This window comes from Colossoma macropomum, unplaced genomic scaffold (assembly GCF_904425465.1).
Source record: "Colossoma macropomum unplaced genomic scaffold, Colossoma_macropomum, whole genome shotgun sequence".
In the NCBI taxonomy this organism is placed as follows: Eukaryota; Metazoa; Chordata; class Actinopteri; order Characiformes; family Serrasalmidae; genus Colossoma; species Colossoma macropomum.
This window is the reverse complement of record NW_023494788.1, coordinates 32,389,181-32,411,545: the sequence shown is the minus strand read 5'-3', so window position 1 is coordinate 32,411,545 and position 22,365 is coordinate 32,389,181. Positions and strand designations below refer to the sequence as shown.

Sequence of the window (22,365 nt, the reverse complement as noted above, 5' to 3'; positions counted from 1 at the left end):
GCCCTGAAGAAGGCCTAAGTAGAAATGTGTCAGTTTGGGCAAGCTGCAGTTAAAGTTTAGTTCATTTGGCACAAGTGAGCGCGGAGCTCATGTTTATGTATCTAGTCTCAGTATCTTGTATCCGTAAATTGATGATCAAATTACCTAGTTGAGTCCTGAACATTTTTATAGCAGATAAACAGGAGCTAGTCATTTCATTAGCTGCCATTTGCTACTTGTAGCATTTTGTTAGGGAAGTAGAACATGGTAGGGGCTCTGCACACATCTAAATAGCAGGCCATGCGCTCCGTGACACAGCTTATGCAGGTCTCTCCATCAAAAATTGAGTCCTAGCCCTGTCCGCCAGCCAGCGTTGTGATATCGACTCCCACTACTGCCGAAGCAGAAGCCAAAAATGAGAGTAAAGGGTGGTGGTAGAGGGAGGAGGAGGGTGTCAAATTCTCATATAACAACAAAAGCCAAGCGTTGGCTGCCCTTGCCGAGGTCATCCTGGCTCTTCTCCTCCCGCCGTGGCCTTCTCCAGCACAGAGCAGGGCTGAGAGGCCAGCAGAGGCCGGAGCGGCTCTTTTTCTGATCTATGCCTGTCTATTAGTCTCCATAACATCCCTGGCACAGGTCCAAGCCGGAAGCAATAAGAGGTGCATTACATTCGCTACAATAATTCATAGGCCTAGGACCTCTCTGGAGACTGGGAGAAGGTGCGGGGATCGAGTCCGAGTAATAGGCTATAAGGAGCGGTGAATGACATCTCAGAGACCAGGAGGAGCAGCCAAAACTGGCCTGATTTATTGGCTCTCTGCATTCCAGCCAAACCCTTTTTAAAGTCTGTGAAGCCTGTAATCATTTACGAGCATGACGACAGAAGGATAGAAGGAGAGAGAGAGAGCGAGCAAGCGAGGGATGGGGGTAGAGAGGGAGAGAGTGCGAGAGAACTGACAACTTCACTGAGGCTCAGTGCCTTCGCTTCCAGACACCACTCTGCAGCCCTAAAAGTTTGCTCTTAAAAAGGCAAAGTACAGGCATTTTTTTTCGTCTTTCACTGTTAGTTGTTTGTTTCGGTTCAGTGCACAAGAACGTGATGTCGGAGTTCTCCACGAGATGCTCTTGGGCTGCTGAATTTCCTACAGTTTCCTCTGGCCTGCCAGTGCGAAGCTGATGCGGCTGAATGTAAAGGCAAAAGAGAAAGCAAAAAAGCTCATACGGAAGCCCGGAAGGATCGTTGTTCTGCGTGCCGTCCCCAAGAGAGCAGAAAGGGGGATTATGTTATATAAAATCCTCCTTGAGGTTTGATCTCCCTCTGAAGAGAGTTCTAATGATGGAGGGGGCCGAGCACAGCATGGTGCAAAGCTGCGGTGGAATCCGAATCAGCGCACCGTACACACAGGAATAGCTGTTAGACACGCCGCACCCGTCGGCCTGGTGCATTATTCAACTGTCTCTGAACTCCTGTTCTTTTTGGATGTAGTTAACAGGGCATGTGTAAAAAATTGCCAACTTCCACACACCCAACTGTCCTGCTTTGAAGAAAAATGGAATTCTGAGTTGCCACGCTTTGCAGCAAGTGTAAAAAAAAAAAAAGAAATAAATGCTATTTGAAGGAGCTGTGATGCTTCTGCTTATGAACAATATCAAATGAAAACAATGTGCACAAAGCTTCCCAATTTTCACATCCCTGCACTGGACATTTTAGTATTAACCCTTAGAAGCTGTAGTTGTTGTAATTCCATGTAATTCTATAAGAACAATTTCAACTATTTGCTGACTTTAACATGGCAAGACATTTTTGTCATAAGTGCAGTTTCTAAAGTTTTGATTGATGCCATATTTGTGTTTGTAAGTAGAAGTTCAGATATTCTATCATGGTTTGAATTTGCAATTTCTCTGTCCGTCTCTGTCTGTCTCTCTTCTCTTTCTCTCTCTTACGTTCTTCCACTCCATTCGCCCCTCTCCCACCTCCCTAGAATTTTCAGCCTGTAGAGCAGAGTCAGCAGAATCAGGCATATTCTTTTCCATTTCATATGAAAAAAAATTATGAAGATATTAAGATAAATGCAACGTCAGCCCAATACCATTTTGCATACTTTTAGGCACATGTATGAGTTTTATATGAAATTTTTCCAATACTATCTCTGTTTCACTTGGTCTATCAACATCAAACAAACAGTGTTTCATGCTAGCACTTTCAACAGATGTTGATGGAAATGCTCAAACTGACTTTGTTTTTATGTTGCTATGTCTTGAACCAGCCATGTGTTTGATCACGCCGGCAATATCGGCAACTTACAAGGGCTAATTTATCTTCCCATAACATACAGCACAAAAATGCATGGATGCCTTCCTATCTTCATTAATGTAGCTGTTAATACAGAGTCAATCAGCTAGAGCAGCATACCACATAAAGTTCTTTGGAAATGGTAGCACCACCCATTACAGAGAGAAACTAATCCTTACCACGTTCATCAAATGGTTCGGGTTGCTGGGACACATTCGATAGTTCATCTTGGTTGCTGCTATGCCAACCACAGATGACACACACATCCTTACCGTTTTACCACATTTTTGTTACTGTCTAACAACAAAACAAAGGAAAAAATATGGGAAGACTCTAACCTGTTCAAACAGAATGTAAATTTACTAACTATTTAATTATACAGTTGTGTTAAAAATGTTTTATTATCACTAATCCCAATACTCCTGAGTTAACTCATCAAGTAATGTGCTCTGACAGGCCCATTCCGATGTGCTCTAGCACAATCATTCATGGCAATAACACAGACCTACACAGTTTATAATCTAAGGTCAGTACATTCACACAGGCTTCCCAGCTGCTGTATAAGGCAGCAAAGCTGGTTTTGCTTTTGTACATAAAACATGTTCTTCTCTTTGGTGAAGTCAAAGTGAAGAGAAAAAGGGGAAAAAAACAGAACAAAGTACACAAAAACTGCATTCCATCGGCAAAGCATACATGAGCTTTGACAAAACGCTGTTGTCTGTGCTGTTCTCTGGGGGGCAAGAGAGGGCTCGTGCTCAGGTAGTGGAATGCAGTGACCTTGCCCTATCAGGCCCCTGGAGATGAGAAAGGACATTTGAAGGGAGGGGGATGGGCCAGTACGTGCCCAAGGTCTAATGCAGCAGCATTACCTGTGGCCCTGGAGGACCTGGGCCGTCGAGACTGACATCTTGGTACTGACCTTTCTCGCAGTTGGGTCCAAGAAAGCCAGCAAAGCAGTGACAGTGGCCTGCAACGCATTCGCCATTGCCATTACAGTTTGAGGAGCATCCATCCATGGATTCTGTAAAGCAAAGGAAAAAATATTTTCCATGTTTACAGAAAATCTTAATGGGCCTTTTTCACGAAATAAACAAATTTACCTCACTTTTTTGTTAAAATGATTCTTATCATAGTATGTAAACACTAAAAAAGCTTTAAAATGTGCACCCAGTGTCCAGTCCTTACGATCAATACAGTGGCCCCAAAAAAGTACTTGCAATTTTGTGCCATATTTAAACACGTATTAAGTTCGTTGTGTTAAGAAACTAAATATCAAACCAAGTGCCATTTATTTTAAACAGACCATTCCAAGACCTTGGAGCATCTGGTGTGTTTCAGATCGTCATCCTGCAAATCCACTTCCACTTCTGTCATTTGAGCAGTTTCCTTGCAGATGTCTACAGGTTTGCATGCAAAATGCCTTTGTATGCTTCTGAGTTCATGATCCCATCAATGAACACAGCACAACACAAGCTTATAGACACCACTGTAAGAAAAACAGCCCCAGACTTTGAGGTTTCCACCTCAGAGCTTTACACCCTTAGCACAGTCTGAGCTGAATCCTTCTCCAGGCTTTCACTACACAAAGACTGTTTGTGTTTTTCTAATCTAACTTCATTCAAGTTTACCAACTGTTAAAGTCTCCAAATACTTTCGTAGCGGCTACATGTAAACCAAGCTGCAAAAACAGCCAGTTTGGAACTCATTGTTTCTTTGATGTCACGAAAACCAACACATTCACATATATTTGTTACTGAGTGCATTTCCTAGTATGTTTTATTTTTAACTCACTAAATCAACAGAAATTGTGCACTACAATTTACAAATTTTTTATGTATTATTGGTGTGCCCAGGAAATAACTAAAAACAGCACAGCGGCATCCCTAACCTCAACACTCATTAAGAATGCAAAGATCTATGAATATTGAGCTCAGGACAGCCAATGTGGAGAGAGCTAATTTACATATAGATATCTTTCTTAAAGGCACAGTAACAAAACGCAGTCTGTTTAATTCTGAGTGATGAAGTGAAAATAGTAAAACATGTTTGGGGAATTGTCATGTAAAAACGAGTTTCTGTAGATAATCCCACACAAACATCATACGTGGACCACAGTGGGAAAAATACAATAACAATGTACGACATGGCCCTGATATCAACACTAATCACAATTGCTTTTTATTGTTGAGATAACAAAGTTTGACTGCAAAAATGGAAGGTTTAATACTATTACATTCGTTTTACACAGGTATTTGTTTTGAGTGTAGTTGGTAATGATATACTGTTATAATAGTGTAGACTATTTTTAATCTTATTTCTTTCTGTTTCACCTATTAAGTATGTTTGTACTGTCTTGCTATTAAGATAATCTGTTCACTTCAGTTAAACTGTTATTAGCATACATCAAATATAACTAAAGCAGAAAAAAAAAACATCTACCGTCTGAAGGGTTTCTTTTCCAGCATTGTGGACTTCATAAAACTGTGCCAAAACGTACATCATGCTGTTAATAAAAGCCTTTTCAAAATTAAAACCATGCAATATGATGGATGGGTAGATTAGAAACCCAAACAAAAGCACCCAGCAGGATGTGAGAGGAGGAGATCACAGAGGAGACATTTTTGGGTTAGAATAAAATTAATGTGTTACTTTCAACAACAGGCTTCCAGCAGGTATAATTCCGCTACATAAACTGTACATTGCTGATTTATCTATCCTCTATCCTTTCTGTTGTATAAAAACACAGGGGGGGAAATAAAAATAAAAGCAACATTCAGCCCTTACAAAAAGCATTTTGCATAAGCAAAGTCTCATTGCCAAAAAGCCACCTTGATATGTATAGCCAGGGAACTGCATGTTTTACAGTATGTGATGCAGTATTGTACACACATTCAAAAGGAAACACCATTAACTGCTGCAATTTGCACCTCCTCAGTGCAAATACTGATGCATTCCAACAAGTCTTTTTTTCTTAATGACTCAACATGTGGTGTAAATAAAACAACATTTTAACAACATTAACTATTAAGATTTTCAATACATCATAATGAGTGTTACATTATGGCAACACGTTTACCAGCCACTTTATCACCCTGCTTGAAAAAATAGCATAGACCAACATGGCTGGTTACCAGCAAGAACAGCATATATTTTGTTTTGGTTGCTTGTATGCTGGTAAGCAGCAACGGAAGCTGCAAGGCTGATGACTGTCAAAACCAGCAAATGTTGTGTTTTGAATGCTGGTATCCTGGTTGACCAGCATGACCATGCTGGGTGACCACCTAAACCAGCACCAGACCAGCATAATTCAGCTTAAACCAGTATGGAATTCATGCTAGTCTAAACTGGTTCTTTTTCAGCAGTGGAAATGCTGTAGGTTTATCTTGCTCATCTTATTCCATGTACATTGTCCACGCCCATCCCCTGGCACTTTATCAGTGGTCAGTTTCTGACCACAGAACCACTTGGTTAGATATTTTTGGATAGCGGAGTGCTCTCCTCCCAGCAGTGACATTGACATGTGTAAGAACCTTAGCAGTGCTGCTGTGCCTGATACACTGCAGCGTGACACGGCTACCATGTCAGTGTCACTGCTGTGTTGTGAATGGTCCGTCACAAGTAATATCAGGAAAGAAATGGTGCTGTGGTCAGAAACTAACCAATGATGAATAGGGCAGGGGGAGGCTGACAAATTGTTTCTTGCTCATGACAGCAGATGCCATACAGTCTGTAATTGTACACCTTCCAATACGGTAGGAGGATCTCACAAAGGGTGTTTTTCTGCTGCACACCAGAAAAATGCAACTGTGCCTTTTCCACTGGTCAACAGTCTAGAACTGAAGGTTCCAGTTTTATTTTTACGATTATTACTTTTAGTTCACTATAAGGTGACATAGGGTGAATTTTTGAGTGTAAAATCACTGACTGCAGCCCATCTGTTGCTGCACAACTTGCCAGCCATCATCCACCTTGTCCATCAATGGAAAAACCATCCTAGGACCAGCACTGACTAAATATTTTTTGGTATTTTTATGCAGTACACTTAATGCTTCAGCACTTGCTGGTTTACTATTTGCTCAGTACTTACAGTTGGTTGGGTCAGGTCTAGCAAGGCAGAAATTTCTTATTCATTGGAAAGATGACATGCTAGTATGGTATGACAGTACTATGTAACTGAGCTCTTCAGTATGACCCATTCTACTGTCTATGCTTGTCTATGGAGACTGCATTGCTGTATGCTTGATTTTATGCATGTTAGCAGTTGAGGTGGCTGAAACAGATGAACCCACATTTTAGAAGGGTTGTCCATATACCATGTAGTGTGTATGGTAGACGTACATGATAAAGTGACCAATGAGTGTACATACAAGTACATACTATTTTAGATCAATTGTCAAGAACTCAGTTCCTAATGAAACTGAATTTAAGAACTTTAATTTGAACTGTACATATAATTGACTCCAAAATTGCCCAAAAATCCTGAAAAAGCTGGGACAGTATGAGAAATGTTTTTTAAAAATCAAAAGCCATGATTAGTATATTCTGTTTGACCTGTATTAATTTGAAAATGGTACAAAAATGCAATATTTTACATTGTACAAGTCTTCATCTGCACAACCAAACAAGGTCTTTATTATTGTATTTTGAGCTTAATAAGACACGCATTTTCAATGGGAGACAGTTCTGGATTCCAGGCAGGCCAGTCTATCGCCTGTACTCTCTGATTACATAGCCATGTTGTTGTATCACAAGCAGAATGTAGCTTGTTGTTTTCATGTTGAAATAAGTATGGGTGTCCCTGAAAAAGATGGCTCTCCACTAATACCCCCCATGCAATGACAGACCCTGGCTTTTGAATTTTACACTGGTAACAATCTGGATGGTCCTTTTCTTCCTTGGCGCAGAGAACACAATGTACACTATTTCTATAACCAATCAGAAAAGTTGACCTGTCAGATGACAGTACAGGTTTCCACTGCGTATCAGTCCATTTCACACAAACTTGAGCCCAGAGAAGTCAGCAGAGTTTGCTGACACACAGCTTCTGCTGTGCACAGTACAGTCTTAACTTACATTGTTGTTACATATGCTTTTATTTGCATTTCACCTACTGCCCCGACTTGGAATTAGGTTTGTAAACTTGTACACAGATATATAAGTCTTGGGTCCATAGATTTTTTTTCATTTGGATTGCTGAGCATTGCTAAGCATTTCTCCTTTGTCAAGATGATCCATCCACCTGCCATGCATGCCGTATCAAGATGCTGATTAAACTGCACGATTACACAGGTACGCATTGTGCTTGCACAGTAAAAGTCCACTTGAGAATGTGCAGTTCTGCTGCACGGCACTGATACACTAGAGAGAGACAATACCCTGGGGCCCATTGTCATGCTATTCATCCACCACCAGCACCTCACGTCTGAGCATGATAATGCACAGATCTGTCCACAATTTCTGAAAACTAAAGATGTCCTAGTTCTTCCACTGCCTGAATACTCACACTAGGCAATTCAAGGAGGTTTTGAAGTGGCCCAGAGTGATATTTCAGTTTGCTGATAGTATTGGCCAGTATTAACATGTCATGAATATATCAGTACCAGCAAAAATTAAAGTAATAAAACACCTATTTTTACTGTATTGTTCATATTGTAACAATATGACACTGATGGTTCATGGTTTTATTCTTGTATGCCAGTTTTTACAGCAGGGGTGGGGAACTCCAGATTTCTGCACAGTTTGGTGATTTCCCTGCTCAAGCATGCCTGAATCAACTCAATAGTTAATTACCAGGTTTAGCTGGTGTGTTAGAAGAGGGAAACCACCAGACTGTGCTGGACTCTGCTTCACAGTTCTCCACTCCTGCTTTATAGAAATTGCTAAAGTGACAGCCATCAATTGCTCACTACCATCACAGAAATACAGGCTAAACTAGAAAGAAAGTCTGAACACAAAACACCATTATGGTTAAAAAAAAAACAAAATGTAAAATGCATCCACACCTAATAATAATACGTTTAACTTATATAGGGCCTTTCACAAACCCAAGGACCTAACATGGCATGTCGGTTAACACATTATAAACAAAGCTTTTTATGAATATAAATGATGGAAAATAAAGCAATTAGCAGAAACCAAAACTGCTAAGAATGCAGAGAAGCTCTCCCTTCACGCTATAGTAATGCCATTTAAAGTTTGGAATCACCATTCAAAAGTTCCAAATTACTATTGAAACATTTGGATTCAAACAATTGGAATCACCATTCAAGTTTGGAATTACTGCTTTCAATAATATGAAACTAACCTGTTGAAGATACAGGCACAAAATAATTTCCAATAACGGATGTGCATTTCAACTAATTTTAATATCCGAGTATCCATTCGTTTATGAATATATAATCAGTTAACTGTAAGTGAAGGAAAAAAACAAACTAACAAATATAGGAGTGTCAACTTTTTTGTGACAGGACTGGCGTTACACAAAATATGGCTGCACACAGAGGAACATTTAAGCCACGGTGCTAACAAGTATGGGTCATGTTTGGACTCGCTGTCTTCTATTGGTGTTTTTTTTCTCCTTTGTCTATGATGTGCCAACAAGTTATGTGCCAGAAAAATCTATTTCAATTGTTTCTGTATGTTCTTAAAAACGTGTCCCCAACAACGCTCAGGCACACGTGTTTTGGAAAAGAAGACTAGTCTATAGCCTAACATACTTACTAGCAAATACCATCATGTTACATTGCATTGTCAGCCTGTATGATTTCTCTGTCTTCTCACAATGCAACATTAGGAGTACCTGATTTCAGTATTTGAATACTAGCACCTCAAACAGTTAACCGAGTACGTAAATACCTGTGCACATCCCTAAATCCAATACGATGTTACTATTCTGCAACTGTCAAGGTTTTAAGCTGTAAAATTGTTCCTTAAAAGAAAAATACAGTCCATGATTAGGCTTGATTCTTGTGTGGGAAAATGCCTCAAAAAATCTTCAAACTTCTGGTTTCTTGCTTTATAGTATTTCACTCTACAATTGAAATAAAATCTTGAAGCAGATAACTTACCAAGGAATCACTATGAATATCCAATTATTATATTTCCTTATCATTTAATAATTTCTTGGTGTGCTTGGTTGAAATATTAACAAAACATTTTAAAATACATTACAATGTCTAGCTTATGTTATTTCAGTCCACACTCTGGAAGTCTTTATTGAATAAAATATTTATTATTAAAATAACAAGTGATTCTAAGCTTTTTTTTAAAAGGTAGTATAGTTATATTCATTGTTTTATAGTACTTCGAATTTGGGGAATTCTGATGTTTAGTTTACAAAATATGACAATTCACAAAAGACAATCATATCAGTCGGTAAGGCACTGTTTATCTAAGATAATTGGAGTCTTTCATTTTTGACTTAAATTGCATCAGCTGATACTTCACACACACACACAAACACACACACATACACACACACAATTTAAGCCGCTCATCCTCCTGGGTCGTGGGGGGAGCTGGAGCCTATCCCAGTGCCCTCTGTGCAGAAGGCAGAACATACCCTGGACAGTCCACCAGTCTATTACAGGGCAGACAACACAGACCAGCTGATATCTGTTATCAGAATTTTTAGCCCCTTAAAATCAGTATTGTATCAGTCACAAAAGTTTCACATCAGTCAGGCCTTATAAATGACAGTGTTCTAGAGCTGCTGGTACCCAACAGTTTCACACAGTCATTGAAGAGAATAACATTCTTCAGGCCACAATCAACAACCTGATCCACTCAATGTGAATGAAATGCGCCACACGGTCTGAGACAAACTCTGGTAAAAACAGACACAATCATTTTCTTATTTACAGTCTGTTCTTCATTTTAGGCTATCTGTGGCCAAAAGATGAATATCCACACAAATCGTCATACATTTCCATAGAATAGTGTGTATTTATTTTCACTGCTTGTTTTTGAAATGCAGTGTAATCTTTTTCAACATTTAAATAAATGGAAAAAATGGAAAAAGTTGAAAGTCAGAATGCCCAGCAATGGACTGGCAATCTGTCCAGGGTGTATCCTGCCATCCACCCAGTGACTGATAGGCTCCAGCTCCCCCATGACCCAGAAGGATAAGCGGTTTAGAAAATGTGTGTGTGTGTGTGTGTGAAAGTCAGAAGGTAAATGCAAATAATATAATTATGTAATATGCTTAAACAGTATAACTTAATGACAGTGATGACTGCACCTACACCAAAGGATTATCATCTCTTATTTTCAGCAGAATGTGTAGGATAGTAAATTCATACCAGGAATACAGATGTAGGGTTAATGTAGATTTTATACAGGGATTTAAAAAAAATATTCTAGGTGGTCATGCTTTTAAAGAAAATTCAAAGAAATAATGATCAAGTTAAAATACAGTGCTAATTTAATCTATTTTTGCACGTTTGTCACACTTATTTGTTTCAGATCTTCAAAAAATATAAAATATTTTTATTTTTATTTAAAATATTATTACAGGACAAAATTTAAAATATGAATATAAAAAATTCCTCTGAAGGCACAGCAACAACTCACAAGTCACAAAAGAACCCAGACAAACATCTAAGAAACTGCAGCAAGACAACGATCCAAAGCACAAGAGCAAGTCTACCACTAAATGACTAAAAAGAAATAAGATCAAGGTTTCTGGAGTGGCCTATTCAAAGTCCTTCTTTAAACAGTTGATGTGCGAAAGTCCTCCAATGTGGCTAAATTAAAGCAATTCTGCAAAGACGAGTGGTCCAGAATTCCTCCACAGCAATGTAAAAGGTTGATCTCCAGTTATCTGGTTGCAGCTGTTGCTGCAAAAGGAAGCACGACTTATCTAGGGATTTCATTTTTTTACATGGGTGACGTAAGTGTTGCAAATTTTTTCTTCAATAAATTAAATGGCCATTTAAACTGTTTCGTGCTCCCTCATGTTCTCCTTGTCTTATATAACATTTTGTATGAGGAACTTAAACCACTTAGTGTGACAAATATGCAAAAATAGAGGAAATTAGAGGAAATAAAGTGAATTTTCCCAGCACTGTATGTGCTGTAAACAAAGGGCTTTTGTTGTATGGCAGTCTTACCGATGGTGGAGCTGAGGAGCAAGACCTGCTCCATCTTCTTGCCATCATTGTATAGTGCCAAGTACCAGGTGCCTGGGTCCATGTACTCGATGAAGCCTGTCTCCTGAAGTGAGTTAAGCTGCAGGTTCCTGGGTGATGAGCCCGAGTTCTCTGAACCTTTCACCTCCGGTTTGATCAACTGCTTCCCATCCAAAAGCTTCACAAAGTCAAACTGTGGAAGAGGAGGGGAATAAATGTAAGTTAGCACAAGAGGAACTTCAGAAGAATGTCTCAATGTGTCTTCTGCGAGGCTTCAGCTTCAGTGCAACTGAGTGCAACTTGAGGTTTGGCAACAAAGTGACCCAAGCAAATCCTAATAGATCTTGCTTGGGTCACTCCTGTAAAGTGCATTATCCTCCTGTGTTAATTGTTTGCATGTTTATGTCTGAGGAAGATATGGATAATAAATGTAGCATGTGTTAACCCTTAGAAGTCTTAGCTATCACTGGCTTTAACAAGAGCACGTTGCAATGCAGTTCATCTTTGCTAGCTCATTGACAAAAGTGAAACATTCTTAGTGAAATTGTGGATTCTAAACTTTCAATTAATACCACATTTGTTTTCATAAAAAGAAGACGAGATATTTTATTTTAATTTGAAGTTGATGAAAACGTATTGCAGTCTGTAATTCTGTTTTGCAGGAAGAAAAATTGAAACTTTTGATGTGAAAAGACAGGAGTTTCCAAAACTAGAGTTCAAAAAATGATTAAAAGATAAAGAGAAAATGGGACAAATTGGCAAAACCATCAAAACTGTCACCATCAGATAAACAGTACTAAACAGTACTAAGCTTTTTTCTTTGCGAGTTGGGCGTTTCTGTCCATCCTTCCACTGTGAGAAGAGGCCTCAGCGCTATGGGTCTGAAAAGATGTACAACTTTTATTAAGCCCTTCCTGAGAAAAGGAAATAGATAAAAAAGAAAAAAATGTAAAACAGAAAAGAATGGAAGCTGTAATAAAGACAATAAGTGCACTCACTAAACACTAAAATATGATAGTGTAGGTTGTTGATGAGGTTTTCTGTTAAATATATGTTTTAATGGCTGTTTTGGCTGGAAAAATGATGGGTTGTCTGGCATTTGCACTGCAATGTAATTCATTGTGCAACCATGCAATTACATTTAAACAGTATAGTAATGCAACAATAGTACCTCTAGACTTCTAAGGGTTAAAGCACAGTAAGCACAGGTTCTACTTTTTAATGTGACACCAATTAATGTGACACCTTCTAAAGTATGCGGCATCATCTTTGGCCTATTTAATCCAAACACAATTGAATGAATGGTATTCATCCAGGAATTGATTTTGACCTCCAGCTCTTTCAAGGAAGACATTTTATTGATGTATATAAGATTAGTAGGGCGACAGTCTGCAATGTAGTTTACATGTAAATTCTACTGGTTGTGTCTATAATCAGAACGCTACAGGTGCCACTTTCGAGATGTGGTGAATCAGTATTAAAACATTTGAAAATCCCTTCTGCACTTGCTCTTTTTAAGGTTTCTCTATTTGCACTGTTTCGGCAGGGCATCATCCCAGAGTGCCTTGATCTAGCGGCACTCTCTGCACTGTAAGTCCTCTTTCTCACACTCACTCACTTACTGTACTGGAGCGCAGCAGCTCTGTGATGGTGCCTGCTCGGAATACTACGAGCCGGCACAGCAGGCGCAGGGAACGCCGGGGCCCAATTTGTTTGGATAGGAATCTGACCCGGCCCCAAAGACACTGCCTTCCACTCAGTGGTGGTTGAGATAACGAGGGCCGGGTCTTGGGCATGCTCGCACGCACACGCGCACACGCCCATGCATGCGGCTGGTGCACTGAATCACCAGATAAGTGGGCTATGACAGTCCCCTCAGGCAGCCAGTGGTGCCTCACCTCGCTGTGTGTCACTAGCGTTTGCTTATTTCCGCCGTGATGAGGAGGGAGGGCTACTGGAGAATTACTTCTCTCTGTCTGCCAGACTCTCTGACTGGTGTACTGCCTTTTTTGTACCTACACAATAAAAGAGAGGGGTGAGTGGAGGGGTTTCAGGGTGGGGTGGTGGGCTCTTTCATTTCCTTTGCCACGGATCTAGTAAATACTGATGATTCAAAGTGCTATGTTAATGCGCCCCAGGATATCATAACCCGTGACTCTGCAGCGTCCATAAAAGCGGCATTTGCCCAGCATTCCCCACAGATAGCGGTGGAAAGCAGCTACTGGTTAGAGTCTAACTGCCTTATCAAGGCTGGAGCAGTAACTGTATAGCTTCCATAGGAGAAGAGATCTGCTTCCATAACCACATTTAGCAAGTTTGGAATCAATATTTTCAATAATATAAAATCTAATTTGTTGTATATATCATAGATTTTGTCCATACACGATTGTCAGTTCAAATGTAAAATGTGAATACCGGCCTAACCAAAAATTCCAACAACACAAAAGCCCCTTGGATTAGCCTCGGACGTGGTTGTTGCTGTTACTGTGAGAGCAAAACTATGAAACGTACTTTACTTACAGCTGCACAGAAGTGCTTTTCTCATGAGGAATAAAACATGCTATTCTCCACTGCAAGGCTACTCGATCCAAAATAACTAATGTGATATAGCTAGCTAAAGCATGTCATTCAAAATCAGCTAGATCTTAATGATTTAACTGTTAATATACATTGAATTTATTTACACTAACAACTACATAATTCTAAGTAGGTTACTTGGTATGGCATTGGACTAAAAATCATGTACTTGTACTTGGTCTGAAAAAAGGGTATCAATGCTTCCGTAATATCTACATTTATCAGCACTGGACTGATGATTATATTTGGCTGACATTTTAAACCGATAGTTAATAAGATAATTATTGTATTCCAGAAGAAAAGAACATTTGCTGGGCTAAAACGAATGAATGAAATGTCTGAATTTTATTTAGTTTTCTGCATTTGCAAGCCTATACAAATAAGTGTTACACTTTTCTGTAATGCTAATTCAGGTGGATCTAGTCCCAGTTTCTACATTTCATAAATGTTTATGTATCAGCATCGGCAGATATGTACATGAAATATATTGGATATTGGAATCGTGCGCATCCCTAGAATGGCAAGCTAATAAATTTAACATTTAACAAGAATGTAGAGTAATTGTAAAGAAGTGATCAAATCTTCAGCAGATAGTGGTAACAATTTATTTGGAGTTGTCCTTTGTAGATGATTAACAAACTGTTAATAGATTATCAGTAACACATCAACAAATCAGTGAAGTAGAAGAGCGAAGCATCTGAATACACTAAAGTAAATATCTTGAAGAAGAACTGTTGATACATTACTTACATTTAGTAGATGTTTTGTTAACATATTACTTCCATTATGCAAAACCTAACCTTACCCAAAACTTAATCCTGGTCCTAATCCTAACCCTAACCTTAACCTCAACCCAAAACCTAACCCTAATCCTCATATGTTTTTACTATAAACAGATAATTATGGTATTTCTTTATTATTTAATAACTTCTTGGTGTTATTGGTTGACATATTAATAAAACATTAAAAAATCTTCTGATATCTAACATCTTCTAATGTCTACTCTACCTTTTAATATAGCTTAAAATGATTCCAAACTCTTAAACAGTAGTATAATGCTTACCCATAGAGGTTTTTACCCTGAGAAGCAATTATTGCAGGTGATTAAACAGGGCATAATTCAATATCAATTATTTCTCATTTGCAGCTCATTAAAATAAGCAAAGATTTTTTTCTGTCGTAATGGTGGACAATTTTCAATCTGTACAACTTTTGTGTTCATCATAGATAGGAAAGACAAAAACATCTTTTAACTGTTTGTTGCTGACATCAAACAAGCAGAAAAGTCTAAAGTGCTGACTCAAACTTTATCAAATGTAACAGTTTTATGTAATAAACTATGTAATTCATCATATAATTGCATTACATTTAACTATATAACAAAACTGTAAAAACTGTAAAACAAGCACAATGACAACATTAAACTTCTAAGGGTTAACACAGAAGTAGGTAGCTGCTTCTCTCTTTAGTCTCCAAGTGCACTTGAAATGCTTCTTTTTGGGAGAATGTATCCTTGAGGTAGGATAAAGTCAGGCTTGCCCAGGGGATTAATGTCACATTAATGTCAGAAAGCATCCAATTAGTCTCCGTCATGTCGAAGCTCGCAGTTCTAGCAAGCGGTTAGAACAGTGCTTTTTAAAAGATGAGTCAGAGTGGAGGGAGAGGCAAAGGGGGGGCTGGCTAAGTGCAAATGGCCAGTCAGATGACCTGCTAGGACCCACACCAGCGGTTGTCTTGTACAGCAAGGCCTGGTCAACAACAGCATATGTCCGTTTGTGTAAGCAGAGGCCTTCAGGCAGAGATTGCTCAATGTCACGGACCATGCACACACACACAACACACACACACACACACACACACACACACACACACTTGTTTTTGTACTTTCAGTACAATGTCAGGACATGGGATCACCCATGTTTTGTGCATTGACTGGCCACTTCACACTTCACTGGCCACATAGAGGTGCACTCTGTAGTTCTGTAGTTCATCTGTTTCTTTGCATACTTTGTTAGCCCCCTTATACCCTGCTCTTTATTGGTCAGGACCCCTACTATATAAGTGGACAAAATAAATGTCATCAGAATGTATTCATTACTTTCAGTAGTTCAACATATTCATCATTTTAAAGCAGGGTTCACTGACGTCCAGTGAGAGCTACAGTGGTTCATGACCCAACCAGTAATGCAAAAGTTTGAACACTCCCAGTCAAATTATATGCTTTGTTGATTTTCTAAGTAAAAATAAGTTCCTCTACAGAGAACTGGCTTAAATGTAGCATTTTTCTGCAAAATTTATAATGCGCCATTTTGCAGAGGCCATATTTTATGTGTTATTATTGTTTCCAATTGTGCACTAAAATGTGCAGATGTGTTCTCTGCAGAGGATGTGTTCATTTATTTTTTCACTTGACTTTGTCATTTAGATGTCCCTGGTCAAATGATCATGTCATTTTGACCAGGGGCATCTAAATTTTTGTATATGACAGTATATCATATATACAATAAATGGTTCCAACTCCTCCATGATTGTAGCCTCTCACTCTTGCTCTCATTCATACAGCTTGTGGACTTGTTATAGTGAAGGATCTCAAGAAGAACTGGAGCTTTCCACTTTGCTGTTGCTTTTGTTGGTTTGCTGCTCACTGATTTATCCAAATGTCTCCCTTGAGCACTGTCTAGTGTAGTCTGCCAACGGTGCTGAAGGTAGCGCTATAAAAGCAACAATTACTGATTCTGATTCAGCACAACAATCAGTGCAACAGAAGCTGAGATTCAGCCTGTTACTTCAGATAGTATAAAGGCTCAAACTAGGAAAACGCATTAACAGCATTAAAATACTAGTGCCGTTAATAATTTATCGCGTTATTGCATTATTAACTTTAACGGCCCTAATATGTAATGAGAATTTGATGAGTCTAATCCTAAACCTTATTCTGACCTCAGAAATATTGTTTTTGCCCTGTTTAGTTTTAAAGAAAATTGTAGCTTTTATTTGAAGCACTTCACAAAATTAGGACCATTTTGTTGGTTCTGATATTGTGGATCAGGCCAGTTTTTTTCTTACAAAGAAAATGTATAAAAACAAACACAAACAAACAAACTCAAACAGAAGACATGCACAACTGACTCGACCAGGCTCTCTCCCGCAGTCTTGTCACATCCAAGCACGCCATTTCACAGACATTAGTGAAAAAGTAAGAGGGCCCTAAATGAGAAATGCGACTGAGACTATTTGCAAACAGTGCCTGCCATGCTTAATGACCACCCGAATATTTCAGCGGGACAGCTACCGGTTAGCAGAAAAAGCAGCGTACGCATTCACTATATGGGTACCAGGTATCGAGGGGCCTTTAATTGAAAACGAGTTTAACAGCCTTTATTACTTTGTCAGGGACTGCATCGCTTTCAGCGTTTTGAAAACAACAAAATCCCAGGGAAAGCGCGCTGGAAGCAACTCTGAGTGCACCGTATAATGGGGAGAAAATTCAAAGGTATCTGGAGGATGTACGAAAAACTCCCAGGAGAGAGAAACTGTTGAGACGTGAACAAACCGGATCTTTATGTAGCATTCTCTGCAGGGGAGCATGCACGGGGCTGTCAGGGCAAAGTGTATTGGGGAACATAGTAGAAGGATAATTGGAGGAGAGGATGGGGAGCGCTTGCCGTACCTGCTCGAAGTGTTCCCAAATACAAATACCTTATTAGGTGAGGCACAAATGATGGGTTCAATTCAAATGTTTCCAATATTATTTGTGTTCGTACTTTGCTCCTCGTTCACCTCCACAGGCAGGCATGGGGTGAGGTTTTGTGTGTTAACATTGTTATATTAATTAATGCTGTTGCCATATTTCCATTTTCTGTGCATTTTTGATGTGCAGCACATCACTGTCATATTTATTTCATGCGTTTGACTTCTTGTCTGTTTTTATATCATTTCAGAAATGTGGTACATCTGTTACTGTTGTCAGGGTTCAAAGAGTTTTGTCAGGGAGATTTACTGCAGTTGCTGCAGTAATACTGTACTGTACTATTTATTATTTATGTATGTTTCAACCAGTTGCATGACTTGTGGTCCATAAACATACCCTCTTCTAGCACTAATAATTTATAGTTTCTACAATTATCCATGTCACTGTGTTTGGACAATCATTAAGTTAGTTCTTAAAAAAATGGTCCTCCATTAAGCTAGTGCTAGCTAGCAACAATTTTAGACAACTGCATAATTATTATCTAGTTATTTGGTGAGTTACTGAGATGTATCAGGGTACTGTGCTCTATTGTGCATTTTTTTAAAGAGGATTACCGCATCTGATCAGTGCGCTGTATGCAGAGCTCCATCCATGCGATTAGTAATAGCTATGCTAGCTAGTTAATCTCTGATGATATTGGCATATTGTGGCGTTCTGCCCCTGGCAGCACTGCCAAAACAGCATGGAAGGCATGGTCCTGTAAAGTGACCATGCAAAGGGGCTCTCGGGGGCGCCTCGCTCATGGTAGGAGAGACATTTAATGTAAGTTGTTGTTAGCTTAACACGTGTAGCAATGTTGGTTGTCCTTTCTTTGTTGGGCTGTTGTCTGGGTGGTTGGTGTCTACCATAGAGTAGAATTGTATGGCTAGAACTGACCTGCCCACTATCCCGTCCACTTGTTTAGTGCTAGCAATGGGCATTGTGGCTCTTTTCAGTGAGTCAGATAAATTGGCTCTGCTCACCAATAAGAGTCAACTCTTTCAGCTCCCAAATGGCTCTTCATACAGCAGCATGGTCAGTTTTTGTGATTAGTCAAATTAACAATATCATCTATTATTTATTTTTCAATAAAACCATCTACTTTCTAATTAGCATAAATTGCATAATGTTTGTTTTAAAAAAAAGTTAGATGTCGATAAAAGTTATCACTGAGTATCCCTTGCTGCGTTTTATAAAAGAGCATTTGCTTTAAAAGCACAATGTTTCCTACGTCTTCCTATTTGCTGATGCTACCATATACTAAGGTAATTTGTGTTATGCTTTATGTTTGTACTGATAGACAAAATAATACTTTTTTTGCTATATGTATATTGCTACACTTAAAAATAAAGTAAAAAATAAAGGTGTCAAACACTTACAGAGTGGGTAGCTTACATGAAATTGTGGCTATGTTACATAAAACTGTACATACAATTGTATCACTATATTGATATAGTGAACTACTTCATCATGTCTGAAGGTTACAGAACTATAAAAGCTCAGAGGCATACAATTACCTTTATAGCAACAAAATAGGAAACGCAGTGACTTAATTTTTTTGAAAGCTGAGGTAGAGCCAAGTCAAAGCCTCAGACTAGATAAACATCAGGCAAAGGTAATGCTAAGGGAAAGTGGAGTGGTCCAGTTTGTTGGTTGCCCATGCATTTTGGGGTTGGGGAAGTCTCATAAACTCAGATATTCTATTTGCTATATTTTCTATTTTTATTTTTAAAAGCAAACAAATATGCTTTTTGAAGGTTATTTCAGTTTTGAATCTTGGACAAAGTCAGGACACTTGTAACGTTTTTAAGTGCTATACAATCTTTACTAATCTGCCGTTGTTTGAAGCACATATTTTCCTAGAACACTTTACATTTTTCTATTTGTTGTGGGATGCAACAACAGCACACACTGAGCTCAAGGTTAAATCATGTAGTCTGTATCAGAGCCAAATTAATTTTTCTCACTAGTATTGGTATTCCAGTGCTAACCAGAAACAGAAAAATGGCAAATGGAAATAGTGGGGCATCATGGCAGCCCCCATTGGATTTTCAGGAAAATTGTGGATGAGACAGGAAATGTCGGTGCTGGTCACAGTGTTTTTGAACGCTTCAAATTTCAGGACAAATGGGTAAAACTGCAGTCATTTATTGGTGTTAACATTGTGTAGAACAAATATTGTGTCATTACACAACATGAAAGGCTAATCCAAATATTATATCGTCCTGTATAGCAAATTAGCTAAAAAAACATCTTGTTGTATATGGCTAACAACTTTTTTTTTTCTCTGTGTTTGAATGGTTGTTTCCAGTCAAATGTTCCAGTCTCTCTTTCTCCTCCAGCATTCGTGAAGATAGTCCACATTTCTGTGCTTTTTCACAATGAATAAAGTCTTTACTGGCCATCAGATCAAAATAAATGTGTGTTGCCACTAGTATATGATTAGATAAAGCTTGTGTAATTATGTAAATATATAATATATACTGTTTAAACTGACACACAAGGTAAGTTGCCGTGACTTTAGCTTCCCTGCCTAGCTGTCAGCTACATTCATGTAAAAATTTGGCAGACAATCTTAGACAGAGCAACTTATAATTTAACCATGTTATATGTAGGAGACTATAACATTAGGAGTCTTGCCCAAGGACTCTTTGCAATAAATATAGAATGGTGTGCTTCCCTGGGCAAGGAATCAAGCCCCGATTTGCCATATGGAGGGCAGCGGTGTTACCCGTTTTGCTATACCAACACATTACGTAAAATTTTATACATACTTCATTATTTCTAGCAGGATTTTAATTTGCCAGTGTTGCAGAGTTTAGCAGTCAAATCCTGGCAGTTACTGGCCATAAAAAACTGGTATACATATAACAAAAAAAAACTGTTGAAAGAAAACAAACACAAAAGATAGCGTATCTGAACCCCTCTAGTACCTGCGTGTGTGTGGGCGGGATGTTCCTCCTGCCGTATACACCGAGCAGAGCGTCTCGTGAAAGGGACAGGTTGAACTTGATGTAGGTGGGATGATGCACGGCCATGTGGAAGCGCCAGAACAGCCCGGGCGGGATGACCTGCACCACCTGGGTCCCGATGTCCACCTCCCCGCGGTCTATGGCCCGCCCACGCTGGAATTTATCTGCAACACATGCAGACAAAGAAACACATAATAAATGAGTCAGACTTCTATTTATGTCCCACTTGAGACTGGAGCTAGTCACGTGTCGGCATTAAGCGTGACCTGAGGTAATTAAACCTTCGAATTAACCGGCTGGTCGACCTCTTTTGTTTCTTTCTAAAGTAGTCCGTAAAGAGACTCAGTGGCAAAGCCCGCCGAATTCATCTTCCTGGACCGCCCCATTGTGTCGGTGTGAATTTAACCTCCTCCGGCCTCTTTGTTGGCCTGGCTCGATCGTGAGCTATCTCCTCTCTCTATCCCATGACCTACCTCGACCGAGAATATATGGCGGCAAGAGCCCTCGGCCGTTAACCAGACAAAGGCGAAGCAGACCTGGGCCGTGATTTATGAACGTGGCAGCTTATTTTCAATCTATAATGCCTAAAGCTCCCTTACTACAAATTATTGAGAGGCGTTGAGTCATTGAAAGGCAGGGGTGATAAATCATGCTGCGTGTCAGCGGTAAAGGAGACATTTTCTTCTGCGGCAGAGCAGACATGGCCTCTGTGCAGCGCAGTCAGGCTCGAGAGGACTCCGTGGCTGCGCTGGGACTGCAGTTCAAGCTGGTGACATTCTAGTTAAAGCGTACTCATGAGAGCAAGGATTCCTTACGTTTGAGGAATAAGCAGAGATTAGCCCATTAAAATGCTTTGGTGTGAGCAATTGCCCCTGAGATTAAAGTTTTTTCTTTACTTAGACCTTCATAAAGACCTCAGTAATTGGGCATAACGCTTTAAGCCAAAAATCACAGATAACCCTCTGCTAGCAGCTATGAATTTCTGGCTTCATCCCATGTTGTGCCAATGCGCAACGCACAGCAATAGCTGTTGGGTCATGGTCTTTATAGTCATACACATCAAAGCTTCACATAGTAAAACTAGGACTTTTTCCCCCTCTTTTATATCGAAATGATTGTAATTTAGATCAATTACAAAAGGTCATATCCTGATCCTCTTCAAAATGTTTAGTTTTTAAACACTTTTCTATGATATTCTGTTTGACTGTCAACCTATCTTAGAACAAATTGGGGAAAACCTGACTGTTACATGCAGTAAACACCGATGTTACAAAAGAGAACACTTATTTTCAAAAATAATCATGGCATTTAGATTTAAAAGCCTGCTATTTATTTGATGTTGCAGTCAATTTTCTCCAATTTGCCCCCAGTAGAAAGGGTATAAATGAAAGCAAAAGCCACCAAACAGCGTGCACAATATTGCACTGAAAGTGCACAGCTGATCAATGCCCAAACTCAACTGATAAAAGAGTAGTTTAACTCTCACTCTCCAAACTGAGCGTGGGAATCGAATTCAATTGAAACACTGGAATGTGAGAAGGACACGTTGGTTTGATAAGCTAATGAAGATTGAAGCTCGAACGCATCTGTATTTCATTATGCCACATTCAGAGCCCAAATCGCATTTGGGCGGCGCAGTTGAGTGACTTCAGCTGCAGGTCTGCGACGCAATAATCTCAGAGGCTC

The 22,365-nt window shown here is 39.3% G+C and overlaps 1 protein-coding gene across 1 annotated transcript in view; it reads right to left on the bottom strand.

The window, feature by feature from the left end:
• The window catches only part of LOC118807259 (teneurin-1-like), a 280,336-nt gene that overhangs the window by 118,319 nt on the left and 139,652 nt on the right, over positions 1-22,365 (bottom strand). Inside the window, exons 7-9 of the mRNA XM_036569223.1 lie at positions 20,641-20,843; positions 11,383-11,593; positions 3,192-3,293 (exon numbers count right to left, since the gene is read on the bottom strand). Coding sequence (XP_036425116.1) covers positions 3,192-3,293; positions 11,383-11,593; positions 20,641-20,843 — 516 coding nt within the window. The remainder of the gene's footprint in view (positions 1-3,191; positions 3,294-11,382; positions 11,594-20,640; positions 20,844-22,365) is intronic.